The 15101-nt window shown below is 44.5% G+C and overlaps 1 protein-coding gene across 1 annotated transcript; it reads right to left on the bottom strand.

Moving 5' to 3' along the window:
* Positions 1-13813: 13813 nt before the first annotated feature.
* LOC123594329 (melanoma-associated antigen B4-like) lies at positions 13814-14599 on the bottom strand (the record flags this gene model as incomplete). The annotated part of the gene is made up of 1 exon (XM_045471139.1): positions 13814-14599. A coding segment is annotated over one exon (786 nt), but the record flags the coding sequence as incomplete, so codon positions are not given.
* Between the last annotated feature and the right edge of the window lie 502 nt (positions 14600-15101).

Raw genomic sequence — 15101 nt, 5'->3', positions numbered from 1 at the left:
AACAGAAACTTTTCAGTTCTGAAGGGTGGGTGTCTAGGGTCAGGATGACAGTATGGTTGGCTTGGTGAAGGCTATCTTCTGGATTGCGGACTGCTGACTTCTGACTGCATCTTCACATGGTGAGGGCTCTCTCTGGCGCCTTTTCACTAGAGCTCCTCCCTCGTGACCTAATCACATAGGTTTCAACGTAGGAATGTTGGAGGTGACACAAACATTCAGGCCATAGCAGGCTATCAGAAAATAAACAGGGTTACCTGTCCCTTCTCTTCAGCCACCAGACTTGGTCTCTCTACATATCCTCTGTCTAAAAAAAAACTTCCTTTAATAAAGGAAAAGTGCCAAACCAGATGATTCTGTGAGCTCTTGATGCTTTGACATTGTTTAGCGTTGCAATGTCAAGCACAGTGGCTTTGTTTGACCCTCAATTATAGTAAGTTATATACAGAATACTAAGAAAATCTACCAACTATGTATGTGAGGGATTTTGTGTTCCTATATACATAGACATCATCTCAAAAATTCCATGAAAAACTATTTAGTCTTACCATGTGATTCACTGTGATAATAACTATTCTGTTTTTCATCCATTCTTTATACTTTATTAAAATGATAATTAAAAATTTTGGTATTTAAAGAGTTCTCAGATGTTATTTTTTTAATGTTCATTTATTTTGGAGAGAGAGAGAGAGAGAGAGAGAGAGAGAGAGCGAGCACACAAACTGGGAAGAGGCAGAGACAGAGGATCTGAAGCAGGCTCCATGCTGCCAGTGCAGAGCCCAATGTGGGGCTTGAACTCACAAACTGTGAGGTCATGCCCTGAGCTGAAGTCGGACTCCTGACCAACTGAGCCACCCAGGTGCTCCTAAAGAGTCTTCAGGTGTTTGTTATATTCTCTGGAGTCAGAGGGTCTCCGCTACCTGAACCCATGGTATGTACAGGCTGAGGTGCTGTCTCTGATTCCTTTAGTGTAGCAGTGGAAATTCAGTGTTCCAAGGCTCACTGGGAAGGAGAGAGAGCAGAACTTTAAAACCTTGTTTTTGAAATATGAAATGTATTGTCAAATTGGTTTCCATACAGCACCCAGTGATCATCCCAACAGGTGCCCTCCTCCATGCCCAGCACCCACTTTCCCCTCTCCCCTACCCCCTATCAACCCTCAGTTTATTCTCAGTTTTGAAGAGTCTCTTATGATTTGGCTCCCTCCCTTTCTAACTTTTTTTCCCCCTTCTCCTCCCCCATGGTCTTCTGTTAAGTTTCTCAGGATCCACATAAGAGTGAAAGCATATGGTATCTGTCTTTCTCTGTATGGCTTATTTCACTTAGCATAACACTCTCCAGTTCCATCCACGTTGCTACAAAAGGCCAAATTTCATTCTTTCTCATTGCCACGTAGTATCCCATTGTGTATATAAACCACAATTTATTTATCCATTTGTCAGTTGATGGGCATTTAGGCTCTTTCCATAATTTGGCTCTAGTTGAGAGTGCTGCTATAAACATTGGGGTACAGGTGCCCCTATGCATCAGCACTCCTGTATCCCTTGGGTAAATTCCTAGCAGTGCTACTGCTGGGTCATAGGGTAGGTCTATTCGTAATTTTCTGAGGAACCTCCACACTGTTTTCCAGAGCGGCTGCACCAGTTTGCATTCCCACCAACAGTGGAAGAGGGTTCCCGTTTCTCCACATCCTCTCCAGCAACTATAGTCTCCTCATTTGTTCATTTTAGCCCCTCTGACTGGCGTGAGGTGGTATCTGAGTGTGGTTTTGATTTGTATTTCCCTGACGAGGAGTGACATCGCGAATCTTTTCATGTGCCTGTTGGCCATCTGGATGTCGTGTCTTCTGCCCATTTCTTCACTGGATTATTTGTTTTCTGGGTGTGGAGTTTGGTGAGTTCCTTATAGATTTTGGATACTAGCCCTTTGTCCGATATGTCATTTGCAAATATCTTCTCCCATTCTGTCGGTTGCCTTTTAGTTTTGTTGATTGTTTCCTTTGCTGTGCAGAAGCCTTTTATCTTCATGAGGTCCCAATAGTTCATTTTTGCTTTAAAACCTTTTCTTGATCTGATCTTATCCTCTACCTTCTGTTGCAGGCTCAGAGCAAGCATAGCGTACGGCATGCCCCTCCGCCCCACCGTCAAGTGTTTTTGCACCTAACTTTAGATCCCTAAAGAAGGCATTGATCGCTTGTACTTCATCAAAAGTAAAACCTTTTGCTTTACAAGAGGCACTTAAAAACAGGTAACAGGGACACCTGGGGGGATTGGTCAGGTAAGCGTCTGACTCTTGATTTTGGCTCATGTCTTGATCTCACGGTTCATGTGTTCGAGCCTCATAGCAGGCTCTGTGCTGACAGTGTGGAGCCTGATTGGGATTCTCTCTCTCTCCTCATCTCTTTGCTCCTCCCATGCTCTCTATCTCTCTGAAAATAAATAAATAAACCTAATTAAAAAAAAATAAAGACAGGTAACAAAAACCATAAACAAGAAGATTTGCATATGTTTGCAAATCACCTGACAGAAGACTTGTACCCAGATGAAACAAGAAAGAATATGCCAAATGGCAATAATAAAAAAAGAGTCCAATTAGAAAATGTGTGTGGAACTTGAAAACATTTCACAAAAGAGGACCTGTGAATGGAAAATAGGCCCATGCTGATACGTTCACCCTGAGTGTCCATTAAGGAAATATGAATTCACGCAACACTGACCTGCAGCGACACGCCTACTATAACAGTGAAAGTAGAAACCCCCGAAAATACCAAGCAGTAGTGAGGATTACAACCAGTTGGATTGCTCATCCATGGATGGTGAGAAAGTAAAATGATCCAGCATCTCTGCAAATCAATTTGTCAGTGTTTTTGTAGTCAAATACACGCTTACCGTACGATCAAGCAGACTTCTCCTAGGAATTTAAAGAAAAGAAATGCCAAAGCATCCCAGACAAATGTACACAGCAGCTTTATTTGTAGCTGCCCAGGATTTAAGATAACCCAACTATCCTTCAATTGGTGAATGTATAAAAGACTGAAGTACATCAATACAATGGAATCCTTAGCATTAAAAAGAGAACCAATCGGTGATACATGAAACATCCTGAATGGGTCTTGAGACTATTCTGCTGAGCAAAAAATCCGTCCTGAATATGAAATCTTACATACTGTAAAATCCCATTTATAGAATCTTCTCAAAATGGCAAAACTGTAGTGATGGAGAATAGATCCATGGTTGTCAGGGTTTAAGGTCTGGGGAAAGGCAAGACTTCAAATGGAGAGTGTTGGAGACATTTTATATGGTGGGAGAGCAGTTCTGCATCCTGATTGTGGTAGTGGTCATATGAATCGATACCTGCGAGTGGCAGGCACCGGGGTGGCTCAGTCACTTAAGCATGCAATTTCAGTTCAGGTCATGATCTCATGGTTCGAGAGTTTGAGCACCGCATCGTGCTCTATGCTGATGGCTCAGAGCCTGGAGCCTGTTTCGGATTCTGTGTCTCCCTCTATGCCCCTCTCCTTCTTGCACTCTGTCTCTGTCTCTGTCTCTCTCAAAAATAAGCATTAAAGAAATGAAAAATACATGTGGAAAAAAAACTTAGGGAACTCTCCTCCCCTGTCAGATAGGTGCATGTTAAAATTGGCAATCTGAATTAGATTACAATTTAGTTAATAATCTTGGGCAGCAATGTTATTTTCTAAGTCTTTTTTCAAGTAGTCTCTGCACCTAACACGGGGCTCAAACTCACAACCCCAAGATCAAGAGTGGCACGATCTATTCACTGACCAGCTAGATGCCCCATTCAGGGCCCTGATAAATGTACGACTCTACGTAAACTCATATATCAGGCTAAAGCTGGGGAAAAGGAACTGATGTATGTATGTATGTATGTATTTAAGAGAGCGCAGGTAGGGGAGAGGAGCAGACAGAGACAGAATCCTAAGCAGGCTCTACTCTCAGCGTGGACCCTGACACAGGGCTCAATCCCATGACCCCCATGACCCTGGGATCATGATCTGAGCTGAAATCAAGAGTCAGACACTTAACCAACTGAGCTACCCGGGTGCCCTGAGAACTCGATTTGTACTATTTTTACAACTTCTTGGTGAGTCTAAAATGATTTTATCCAAAAGGTTTAAAGTACAAGGGCTGTAACTCATGGTACACTGACTGGTGTCCACCAGTGTCCAGTTCTCCCCTCACAGGACAACATTTACAGGCCTCAGTGCAATTAACTGGCCACCTGATGAGAATATGCTTGTGATGGAGCCACTGATTCAAAGCAAAATGCAGAGCCCCACAAAGGCAGCCGGATATGATAACATTGTGTGTGTTAACATAGAAAGAGAGGCAGGGAATCACCTCTGAGCTTCAAGAGGTGGGAAAGGTAAAAAATTAGAGTATCTGCTAAAGGCAGAATATACCAACTTCCAAAAAAAAAAAAGAGGAGGGGGGACCCTGGGTGGCTCAGTCGGTTAAGCGACCGACCTCGGCTCAGGTCATGAACTCACTTTCGTGAGTTCAAGCCCCATGTCAGCCTCTGTGCTGACAGCTCAGAGCCTGGAGCCTTCTTCGGATTCTGTGTGTGTGTCTCTCTCTCTCTGCCCCTCCCCTGCTCGCACTCTGTGTCTCGCTCTCTCAAAAATAAATAAACATTTTTAAAAATGTAGAGAAAAATAGAGACAAACTTACCCCCTGCACCTTTTCTGGAGCAGCACTCTTACTATGTTGGCTCTCGCCAGCTTTGGATGCCACATTCTTAGTCCCTCAAGAGATCTCTGCACTCAGCAGTGACACCTCAAACAGGGAAAGAGGATTTACATTTTACAGTAGATCCTGTGAAGCCTGTGTGGATGCTTTAGAATCCGTTTTCTTAACTATCTACTTCATAAAGTCACGGCCATTACCGTAACACAGATGGGGTTTTACATCTCCTTTTTCCACAGCCACATAACCTTTTTCTGGGATGCATTTCCTCCTTCTGGACACAAGAAAGACGAAGCTAGCCTAAGTGCCCTCAGTTAGGAAACTGTAGGGCAGGAAGGATTGTGTCCCGTCAGGACACTTGTCAGGAAGAGCTCTCCCACAGGAGGAAGGATGGGGCCAACGTGGGAGGATACAGGCAAAAGAAAAGTGAAGGCAGGGGAGCCTAGGAGATGAGGAGAGTCTCCTCAAAAGCTCGGCAGAGTGGGAGGAATGTCACTTGGGAGACAGACTGGCTGGTAAGGTACACAGTCCGTGCGTTCCTCTGAGCCACCGAAGCCACCGGTGGGTGTGAGCCGTGCTTCTGGGGGAGAGCCGGGAGGCTTGCTGCACTCCCTGGGAGGAGGAGGCCAGAGCGGTGTACGTGTCCCTATGGGTCTCCTCCTCGTGTGTTTAAAGAACCAAGGGAAATGGATCTCTCTCTTTTTCTGTTTCTCTTTCCTTCACTTTGGTAGTATTAAAAAGAGCTGTACCAGATAATGATTTGAATTATCGTTTTATGGGCCTTATAAATTACTAATAAATGTTTTTTTTATCTCCTTTTCACATCGGATATTAGAAAGGATAGGACCAAACCTAGGACCCAAACAAACAGGGGTACATAATGAACATTTTAGGTACTGCCTCCTTGTTGAATTCAGCTTGGCATTTCTCATTAAAAAAATGTAGGGGTGCCTGGGTGGCTCATTTGGTTAGGTGTCTGATTCTTGATTTCACCTCGAGTCATGATCTCGCGATTTTGAGTTTGACAATTTATGTAAATTGTTACATCCTTAAATTGTTCCTGGAACTAATAGGACTGAATTATATTGAGGAATAAATCAAGCAGTGTTACAAAGGAAAATTAAAATGTGTAATAAAATGACATAGAAACATTTTTTTAGAGGAATACAGATGTAAAAGATGCAGTTTTAGATAGTAGGAGGATTGTCATACCTTGATGTTCAAACCAGAATAAAATGAAGATGAGTTAGGAACTTTGTGAGAGATGGGTTTTCGGGGACATGGAATCTGAAAATCTAAAGTCAGTCTGAGAAATTGACAAAACAGAATATTGAACAGACGTTATTTTCAGTACGGCAAAAGTAAGGATTCTCCCCATGTTCAACAAGGACTATATAACACAGAAGTTACAAGGAGGGCAAAAATGACAGAACGTATGTTATAATCATGTAAAATAATAACTGCTATATGATCCACTAGGAATGTGTAACTACTTAAAAGAAAGAAAGGGGTGGGTTGCCTGGGTGGCTTATTTGGTTAAGCATCCAATGCTTGATTTTGGCTAAGGTCATGATCTCAGGGTTCGTGAGTTTGAGTCATGATTTCATGGTTTGTGAGTTCGAGCCATCACTGGGCTCTGTGCTGGCAGTGTGGAGCCTTCTTGGGATTCTCTCTCCCTTTCTCTCTTTCTCTGCCCCTCCCTGGTTCACACACACACACACACACACACACACACACACGCTCTGTCTCTCTCAAGATAAATAAATAAACTTTTTTTTAAAAGTGAGAATGGGGCAACATATTTAGATCTGCAGCAAAGGCATACTAAAGAAACAAGATGATAAATTGGAAAGAGAAGGAAGAGTTTCATTTGCAATTATGAGAAGGTGGTTTAAATATATAATGGTATTAGGGAAAATACTGGTGTCTCTTCATTCTTTTTTACCGTTTTTGGAGAATACAGGCAAATTTTTAAAAAGGAAAAGTAAAATAGTATGAGAATTGCACAGTAAACTGATATTTATATGCCTTGTGTAATGGAAAATCTGCAGAATCACCTTTGGATCAAAAGCATGCCGTAAAACTTAGGAATTGATGAGTTCTGGGAAGAAAGCCATGGTTCAAAAGCTAGGAAATAAAACATGTTCACTGGAGAAGAGAGAATATAATTCTTTAATAAAGGAAAAGAAAATAACACAGAGCACATAGTACAATGGGGAGAAACTTAGGCATAAAATAATATGAAATTATATCAATGTGAAAAAAATCATTAATGCCTTTGTTACCAGGACAATTTTTGAATGCAAACTTTGTAACAGAAACATGTCACAACCAGAGCAGGTATGTGGTGTGTAACTAACCACTCAGAAGGTGACAACATTGAAAGTAGAGGAGAAGAGTCAAGTAAGTCATGAATCTCACTTCTCTTTACATGGTATTTACTTTGTGAAAGATACTCACATGTTAACTTAGGAAGCATCGTCTTAAATAATAGTCTGTGATGGAGAATATACTTTACTGACATTGTTCTCATGAAAGTCTCTAAGCAAAAAAGTAAGTACATTTTTCAGTTACTTCTTGGAATTGATGGCAGCACTGAAAATATTACGTGTTTTTAAATAGCACAATTTCTTTATATAAGCCTGGATAACAAAGATAGAAACACAACATGTGTAATACTGAAAGCAATCAATGTTATTTGTTGTTGCCCTGTTAGTTGTATACAGTCATTCCTGTAAATACTGAAAAGAGTAACTGAATCCGATCATGTCCGGGAAGATTTGTGTAAGATACATATATAATTTCTGCCCCTGAGATATAACTTAAAACTTTCTGGAGGGAGTCTGTTAAGTTGTTTGAATGGACATAGCCTAACACTTGGATTTTAACTTTTTTCCTAATTATTGAAAGGTTACATCAGAGAACGCGTGTTTAGTTTTGGTGTCGTGATGGTTAGATGTATGTTTCGGTTTACCTGGGCCATGGCGTGCCGTGGTCAAACATGATTCTGGGTGCTTTTGTGAGAGCATTGTGGGATGAGATTAACATTAAAATTTGTTGACTGAGTAAAGCAGATTGTCCTTCCTAATGAGGGTACTCCTCATAGAATCACTTGAAGGCCTGAATAGAACAAAGTATGAAAGAGAATTCCTCCTGCCTGATGTTTCTGAGATGGGGCATTGGTTTTTTCCCATCTTTAGACTCGAACTGAAATGTCAGCTCTTCCAGGGCTCCGTCTGGTGGTCTTTACGCTGGAACTGCACCTTCTGCGACCCTGGGTCTCTGGCTTGTTGACTCCTCCTGCAGATCTTGGCACTTGCCGGCCTCCATAATCACGTGAGCCAATTACTTAAAATAAAACCCGATAGATACATAGATGCATAGATAGATACACAGAGATGTATATACATACACACACACATACACACACTTCCTATTGGTTCAGTTTCTCTGGAGAACCCTGACTAATGTCGGTATATAAATCATATTTTGAATATTTAATAGTATTTTATAAACATAACGGAAATGCATGTGTGTTTTATCAGTGTTGGAAAATATGGAAGCCATAAATAATACAGTAATCATGTACTTTTCCACAGAAGGAGAGGAACATTTTTGTTATTTTGCCATGCATGTTTAATGTTTATACTCTACTAGTTATATGTATGTAAATGTGTCTCTATGAATACACACACACACACACACACACACACACACACACACACACACGGGCGTGTGTTCCACAGTCTTTCTATTCAAATTTTATTCTAATGTGTTTTATTTTTTTTTTTAATTTTTTTAACGTTTTTTTTTTTTATTTTTGAGACAGAGACAGAGCATGAATGGGGGAGGGTCAGAGAGAGAGGGAGACACAGAATCCGAAGCAGGCTTCAGGCTCTGAGCTGTCAGCACAGAGCCCGACGCAGGGCTCGAACTCACGGACCGCGAGATCGTGACCTGAGCCGAAGTCGGACGCCCAACCGACTGAGCCACCCAGGTGCCCCTATTCTAATGTGTTTTAAATGTTGATGGCTTGGAGTTTGAAGGCACTTGTTTGTCACACAAATGTAGTTTTTAAATTTGGACTATACTACTTATGTTTTTGGAGAAGATGAAATACTAGGAGATGGATCTGGCCACCTGCCAGAAACAACCAAGAAAACAGGAAAAAGTGCCAAAATATATATGACAACCATTTTCAATACCATGGCCATCAGGCCAGGAAAGACAGTGACTCCCAAGAGATTGAAAAGAAAGAAGGTGAGCCTAGAATTGCGCCAGCTTGCTGCCTCGAGCCCATAGCGCACAGACTGGCAGTTCAGGAGTTGAGAAGAAGAGACTGAGGGTCAGGGGAGAACCAGGAGGCTAGAGTTCACAGGACAAAGTACCAGAGTGAGAGGGCTACACAGAGAAAGAATTTCCGAGTCCACATGGGCTACTTCCTGCTCCCACAAGTCAGAAGGGAAAACTGTATCACGCCCAGGGCATCAGAGAGAGGACGTAGAGAGTTGTGTGTGTCATAAAGCAGGATTAGTCGTAGATTTATGTTGCTTTGGAAGTACCTAAACTTTAGAGCAAAAACGGAAAAGATATGAGTGTTTCTAAGAAACTTACCTGAGTTACAGAATAAAGTTCTAGAATATGTAGGTATTGACAAAACAATATTCAGCACACTTGTGCTTGATAAGTGTGAACAAGGCCAAATTCACAATGTTTGGCATCCAGTCAGAAAGTGCCAGGCATGCAAAAAAGCTGGGAATATGTCCACTAGTGAGCATAAAAACTAATCCGTCAACATTTATCCAGAAACTATATGGCTAATAGAAAGAGTAGACAGTGGCATCAGAAGAGTCATAACTATATTCCATTTTTTCTGAGAAACAAGAGTACAAATAAAACATGTTAAATAGAGACACGTAAGATAAAGAGAAACACAAATGAACTTTGTGGTACTGAGTGCAATGTCTGAGATAAAAACACACATTTTTGCACGAACGACAGAAGTAAAGATAAGTGTATGTTAAAATCACAGTATGTTTTTATAGTACATCTGCGTATCTAAAGGAAATGAAAACATTAACTCAAAATGCTCTCTGGACTCCCATGTTCAATAACTGAGACATGGAAGCCACCTAAGTGTCCACTGACGGATGAATGGATAAATACAATGTAATATATGTAAAATATTATACACTCATAAAATAAAGGAAATCTTGTCATTTGCAACAACACGGATAGTCCTTGAGGGCATTACACTATGTGAAATCATTCGGAGAAAGACAAATATCATATGATCTCACTTACATGTGAGAATCATTAAAGAAAACAACTCCACCACGAACACGGTCCCAAATGAATACATACAGAGGACAGACTGGTGGTTGCAGAGGCCAGAAGTGGTGGTAAAGGTGTTCAAGAGGTACAAACTTCCAGTTACAAAATAAATAGGGGCGCCTAGATGGCTCACTTGGGTAAGTGTCCATCTCTTGGTTTCAGCTTGGGTCGTGATCCCAGGGTCACGTGATGGAGCCCCACATCGGCTTCCACACTGAGCATGGAGCCTGCTTAAGATTCTCATTCTCTCTCTCCCTCTCCCCCTCCCCCTGTGCCCCTTCCCCACTCATGCCTGTGCATGCTCTCTCGGAAGAAAAAAAAAAAAAAAAGTCCCGCGAGGGCAAAAGAATCATACGATCATTTTTAGAATAGTAGCTGCTACAGGCTAATTTTATTCACCATGGAGGATGTTGCTGAATTTACTAGGCATGATGTAAAGCAGGCAATTGTGATTTCTCTGTATTGTTTGTATTATTTTGCTGCAAGAACCTATGCACTGTTATCTTGGTAATTGAGGTATTTAAACAAGCCTAACAGAAATAGCAGCTGTGTGTTAAAGTAACCGCTAGCTGATGTGACAGACACACATGAAATCTGAATGGCTTAATGGAATGAAGGCTCCTTTCTGGATGTGGGTTGGAAGGGGCTTTGTACTATCACCTGACCCAGGGATTCAGGCTCCTTCCATCATCTAAACAGAGAATCTTAGCGTTTGCCCTAGAGGGGAAGAACAGAGTGTGGAGGTGGGATACTGTCTGTCAAATGTCTAGACCAGGCAGTGACAAAAAATGCTTCTAGTTACATCTCAGTGGCAAGTGTAGTCATGTGACCCTAAGTACAAGTGAACTGGGCAATATAGCCTACCAGTGTGCCAAAGAGGAGGGCAAAACACCTGTGGTTGAGTGGTTGTAGTCTCTCCCATAAGCTTGCATAGTAGCTATCCTGTAAAGGAGCAGTTATTAGAATTTATTATGAGACCAATCCCCTCCATTCCTGGTGGAGTTTCTGGCGAGGCTAAATCTGCCTTGGAATTCACAGTACAAGATCACATCACGTTATCAAGAGGATCCTGTAAAGCTTCAGCAGGGAAGGACCACCCTCTCTCAAATGCTTCTTTCTGGACTAACCGTAAGTTCCGGATTCTCAATAGGAAAAGAATGTTCTCTTTTCATTGACATTTGGTCAAAACCTTAACTTGTGAGTCTGGGCAACCCTCAGCATGACTGAATGTGCTGAACACTTTACAAGTACTGTTAGGCACAAGGGAAAACCAGGATATTCCTCTGGGGCAAGCACTGAGATAAGAGGCAGCAGAAGGAGGACGGATTATTTTAATCTGTGCTGTTCAGTCTACCAGGAAACCATTTTCCTCTCCTAGAAATACTCTGGGTTCTGAGGAATTCTGCCATGGTAGGTGTTTGCTGCATAGTGAAATCCATGGTCTTTCCTCGTGCCCAAATTGCGAGGGTGGCTTTCGTTATTGACCACTTAGTTAAGCTCGCTCATCATTGTATTTGTTCAGAGGCCAGTCTCAAATAACACACCATTAAAGATATACTGCATGTATCAGGATGCTTTCAAAAACCTTTTCTACCTGTAGGATCATATCCCCAAACAGGTAGCTGTGCAAAAGCAAACTCTACTCACGAGCCCACTTAGGGCCTGTTTTGAGAGTGTAGTGAAGAGACACAGGGGTTCTAAACTTCAGTGGCTAAAGTGATCTTTTACATGGATGTGTCTAAACCTGTCTATAATCACCTTTTGTATGACAGGCTCTGGGGCTATCATAGAGGTTCTGGGTTTGATTGGGGTTTTTTTGGTTTGTTTAATTTTTTTAAATTTATTTTCGAGAGAGGGAGACAGAGCCTGAGTGGGGGAGGGTCAGAGAGAGAGGGAGACACAGAATCCAAAGCAGGCGCCAGGCTGTGAGCTGTCAGCATAGGGCCCGACGCGGGGCTCCAACTCCTAAACTGTGAGATCTTGACTTGAGCCGAGGCCGGAGGCTCAACTGACTGAGCCACCCAGGCGCCCAGAAGTTGGAATGTTGTAAGTCAGGAGGAAGGCAGGTGATTCTGGACCAGCTTCACGTTGGCCACAAGGAACGTCCTTTAGAGAAAAAGATGGCGAAGAACCGCCAGCAGGTCAGCTTCCGGAGTTGGACAGCGGGTCACGATAGGAATGACCCAGGAGGACATTCTAATGTGGCAAAATGCTGGAACTGAACAAAAGCCTGCACCTTGGGCCGAGTCAGCTCTCAAGAAACCCTGGGGTGAGGGAGAGCAGAATCCTAGTAAATGAAGCCCACAGACAATCCCTAAATTGTGGTTTATTCTCCTACTCACCTTCCTTCCTTAGGCCTGCTTCTGATGTTTGGCTACAAAGTCTTCTTATTGCCTGTGAGTCGTTGTGGAGTAAGAGGAGCCTAAGGGGGAGGCCCTGAGGGAGGAGTGGCACAGTGTGGGCTCCAGAGCAATCAGACCAGGCTCTACTCCCTGTTCTGTCACTTCATCAGCCACCTGAACTTGAGAATATTTTGAGTTCTTCCTCTGTTAAGTGTGTTGGATAAGATCCAGCCTGTAGGACTGTTGGAACTGTCTGTAATGTGTGTGAAGCACTCAGTAAGTACAGTGATGGGCAAATATTGGGTCTCTTACGAATGACCATCATTACTCTGAACATTTTGGTTCCAGATGATACCACCCACTTCTTTGTAATATTTTTGTTTGCTTTGATCCAGCATATGTCAGAGATGATGCACTGTACGATAGAGAACACCAAAATAGCCAATAGTTGCCTGGCAGGAAAATTGTCCTGCTAGGCCCCTCTGCTGAATGGGGCCTCCCCTGTTAGGCCAAGCATTTCATGTCCCCGAGACCATCGATAGCTCTGTTAATTGCCAGCCTTATGAACTTGATATCTTGCAAGTTATTTATCTGTAAAAGGAGTCTGGCAAACCCTGACTTGTCGGAATGTTGGAATATACACAATATATTGTAAAGCACTTGGCATATTTATTGGGGAATACTGGATCTTTACTGATTGATAGTGATCATGTGATTATTTTGAAACCCCAAATTACCAAATCCCAAGTAATTTTTTAAAATTAATCCAGTAGATACTAGAAAATAAACACTGTTCTTCAACAAATATTCTTTATTAAGCTATGATATTCCAGGGCAGATATCTTTTAATACTAGAAAACCAAGACTAAAAACAACAAGGCAAACAAATAACTGAACACATTAAACATTTTAAAGTTTATTTTTTTTTTTCATGTACTTTGTGACCTCATCTATTTTCCTGTTGGATTCTTTCACATCTCCTTGAATCCTGTTCTGGTACCATGTCATCTTGTCTGGATATTGAACAAAATACTGAATATATTTGAATTCCTTTACAAATAGCAAAACTGAGACTTTAAAACCTTTTGAAATGCAAAAAAATGTGAGCCTAATGTTGGTCATACCTTCATATCTTGAAGCAAAGTAAACTTTATCTTAAAAGGAAAAACATTTGAAAAAACATTAAATATCTCGAGCTAATATGTATCTGTGTATTTAACTTTACCTAAAATATAATTATGTGAAGATCAAAAAGAAGATAGGTTTTGTTAAAATAAAAGCCACTTAGACGCCCACTACTTAAAATGTTCAACTGAAGATTTCTTAACTGTTAGATCTACTTACTTCCCTCCAGCCCCCGGACTCTGCACTACCTGGAAGGTCAAGGGCCCCCTTCCGCCCCGAGCAGGAGGAGCAGCTGCCCCTCCCGCCTCGCTAGATTCGGCGGCCGCGGCCGCGGCCAACCCAGGCCCGGGACGGCTCCCCGGCTCCCGAAGGGCCCGCAGCCTCGCCAGCGGAGGCCACCATGCCTGCGCCTGGGAAGCTCTCGCGCGCCGCCTCTTCCAGCAGGGCCTCCTGGTACAGCTGGGGGAAGCAGCTGGGCACCGTGTCGTTGATCTTGGCCAGCACCTGCAGCACCTCCATCTTGCTGGTGTGGGCGCGGGCTCTCGGGCCCCACAGGAACTCGTAGCGCTGAGGTTTGCTGCCCGGCACGTGGCGGTACTCCAGGTACTTCTGGCGCACCAGGTCTTGGGTGATGAGCCTCCTGGGCTCCCCGAAGATCGGGTGCCTGCGGCCCGCGTACACGCCCAGCACGTTGAGGAACTCCCACACCTCCTCCTCGCTGGCGCGGTTGCCCTTCATGAAGATCACGCCCAGCAGCGCCAGGACCAGGCCGCTCTTGGGCGGCCCCTTGTCGCCGCCGTCGCCCTCCAGGCCCGGCTTGCTGACCAGCGCGTAGGCCCGGCCGCCGGCGTCGCCCTCCCGGAGCTCGAGGCCGAAGAGCAGCTGCAGGCGCTCCGAGGTGCGCCTGAGGATCTCGGCCGAGTGCGCCTCGTACTTCCTGCTGACGATCTTCAGCAGCGCGGCCCGCGTGATGGGCTCCTTGCTGGCGTGCTTCTCCAGCAGGAACCGCACCAGCATGTCGGCCTTGCGGCTGAGGGGGTCTTTGCGGGCGCCCGGGGCGGGGGGCGCGGCCGGGCCCTCGGCGCCCTGCTCACGTGGCGGGCTTGCGGCGCCTGCGCCGGGGGACCCGGGGGACCCGGGGGCCGGGGCACCCTGAGGCTGCTGGGCTGCACCCGCCCGGGGGGACCCCGGGGAAGCCTCCCCAAGGGACTCCGCCGCCGCAGCGGCGGCCTGAGCACCCCCCACACCCTGCCCCTCACCCTGGCCCTCCTGGCGTTTCTGGTGGGCGCGCAGCTTGTTCTTCTGGCGGCGCGGCATGACGACCCTGGGCCCGGCTGGCAGGCAGCGAGGACACCTGTAAGGGCGGGGGTGGGGGGCAGGAGTTGCCCTGAGAGCCTTCAGCGGGGAGAGTCCCCCTGGGCTTTGGCCAAGGCCGTCCCTGCAGGGTTCTCGAGGGCACCGCTGTGCGACCCCCCAGGGCTCCCGACGTCCCGGTCAGCCTGCCCCCTCGCCCACCCCCCCACCCCCGGCCGTGCACCCTGTGGAGGCACGTGGGGGGAGCCTTGGCCCCAGCCAGACAGCCCTGCCTGGGGGCCAC

Source organism: Leopardus geoffroyi, chromosome X (genome assembly GCF_018350155.1).
Source record: "Leopardus geoffroyi isolate Oge1 chromosome X, O.geoffroyi_Oge1_pat1.0, whole genome shotgun sequence".
Classification (NCBI taxonomy): Eukaryota; Metazoa; Chordata; class Mammalia; order Carnivora; family Felidae; genus Leopardus; species Leopardus geoffroyi.
This window is presented reverse-complemented; position numbering and strand designations above follow the sequence as displayed.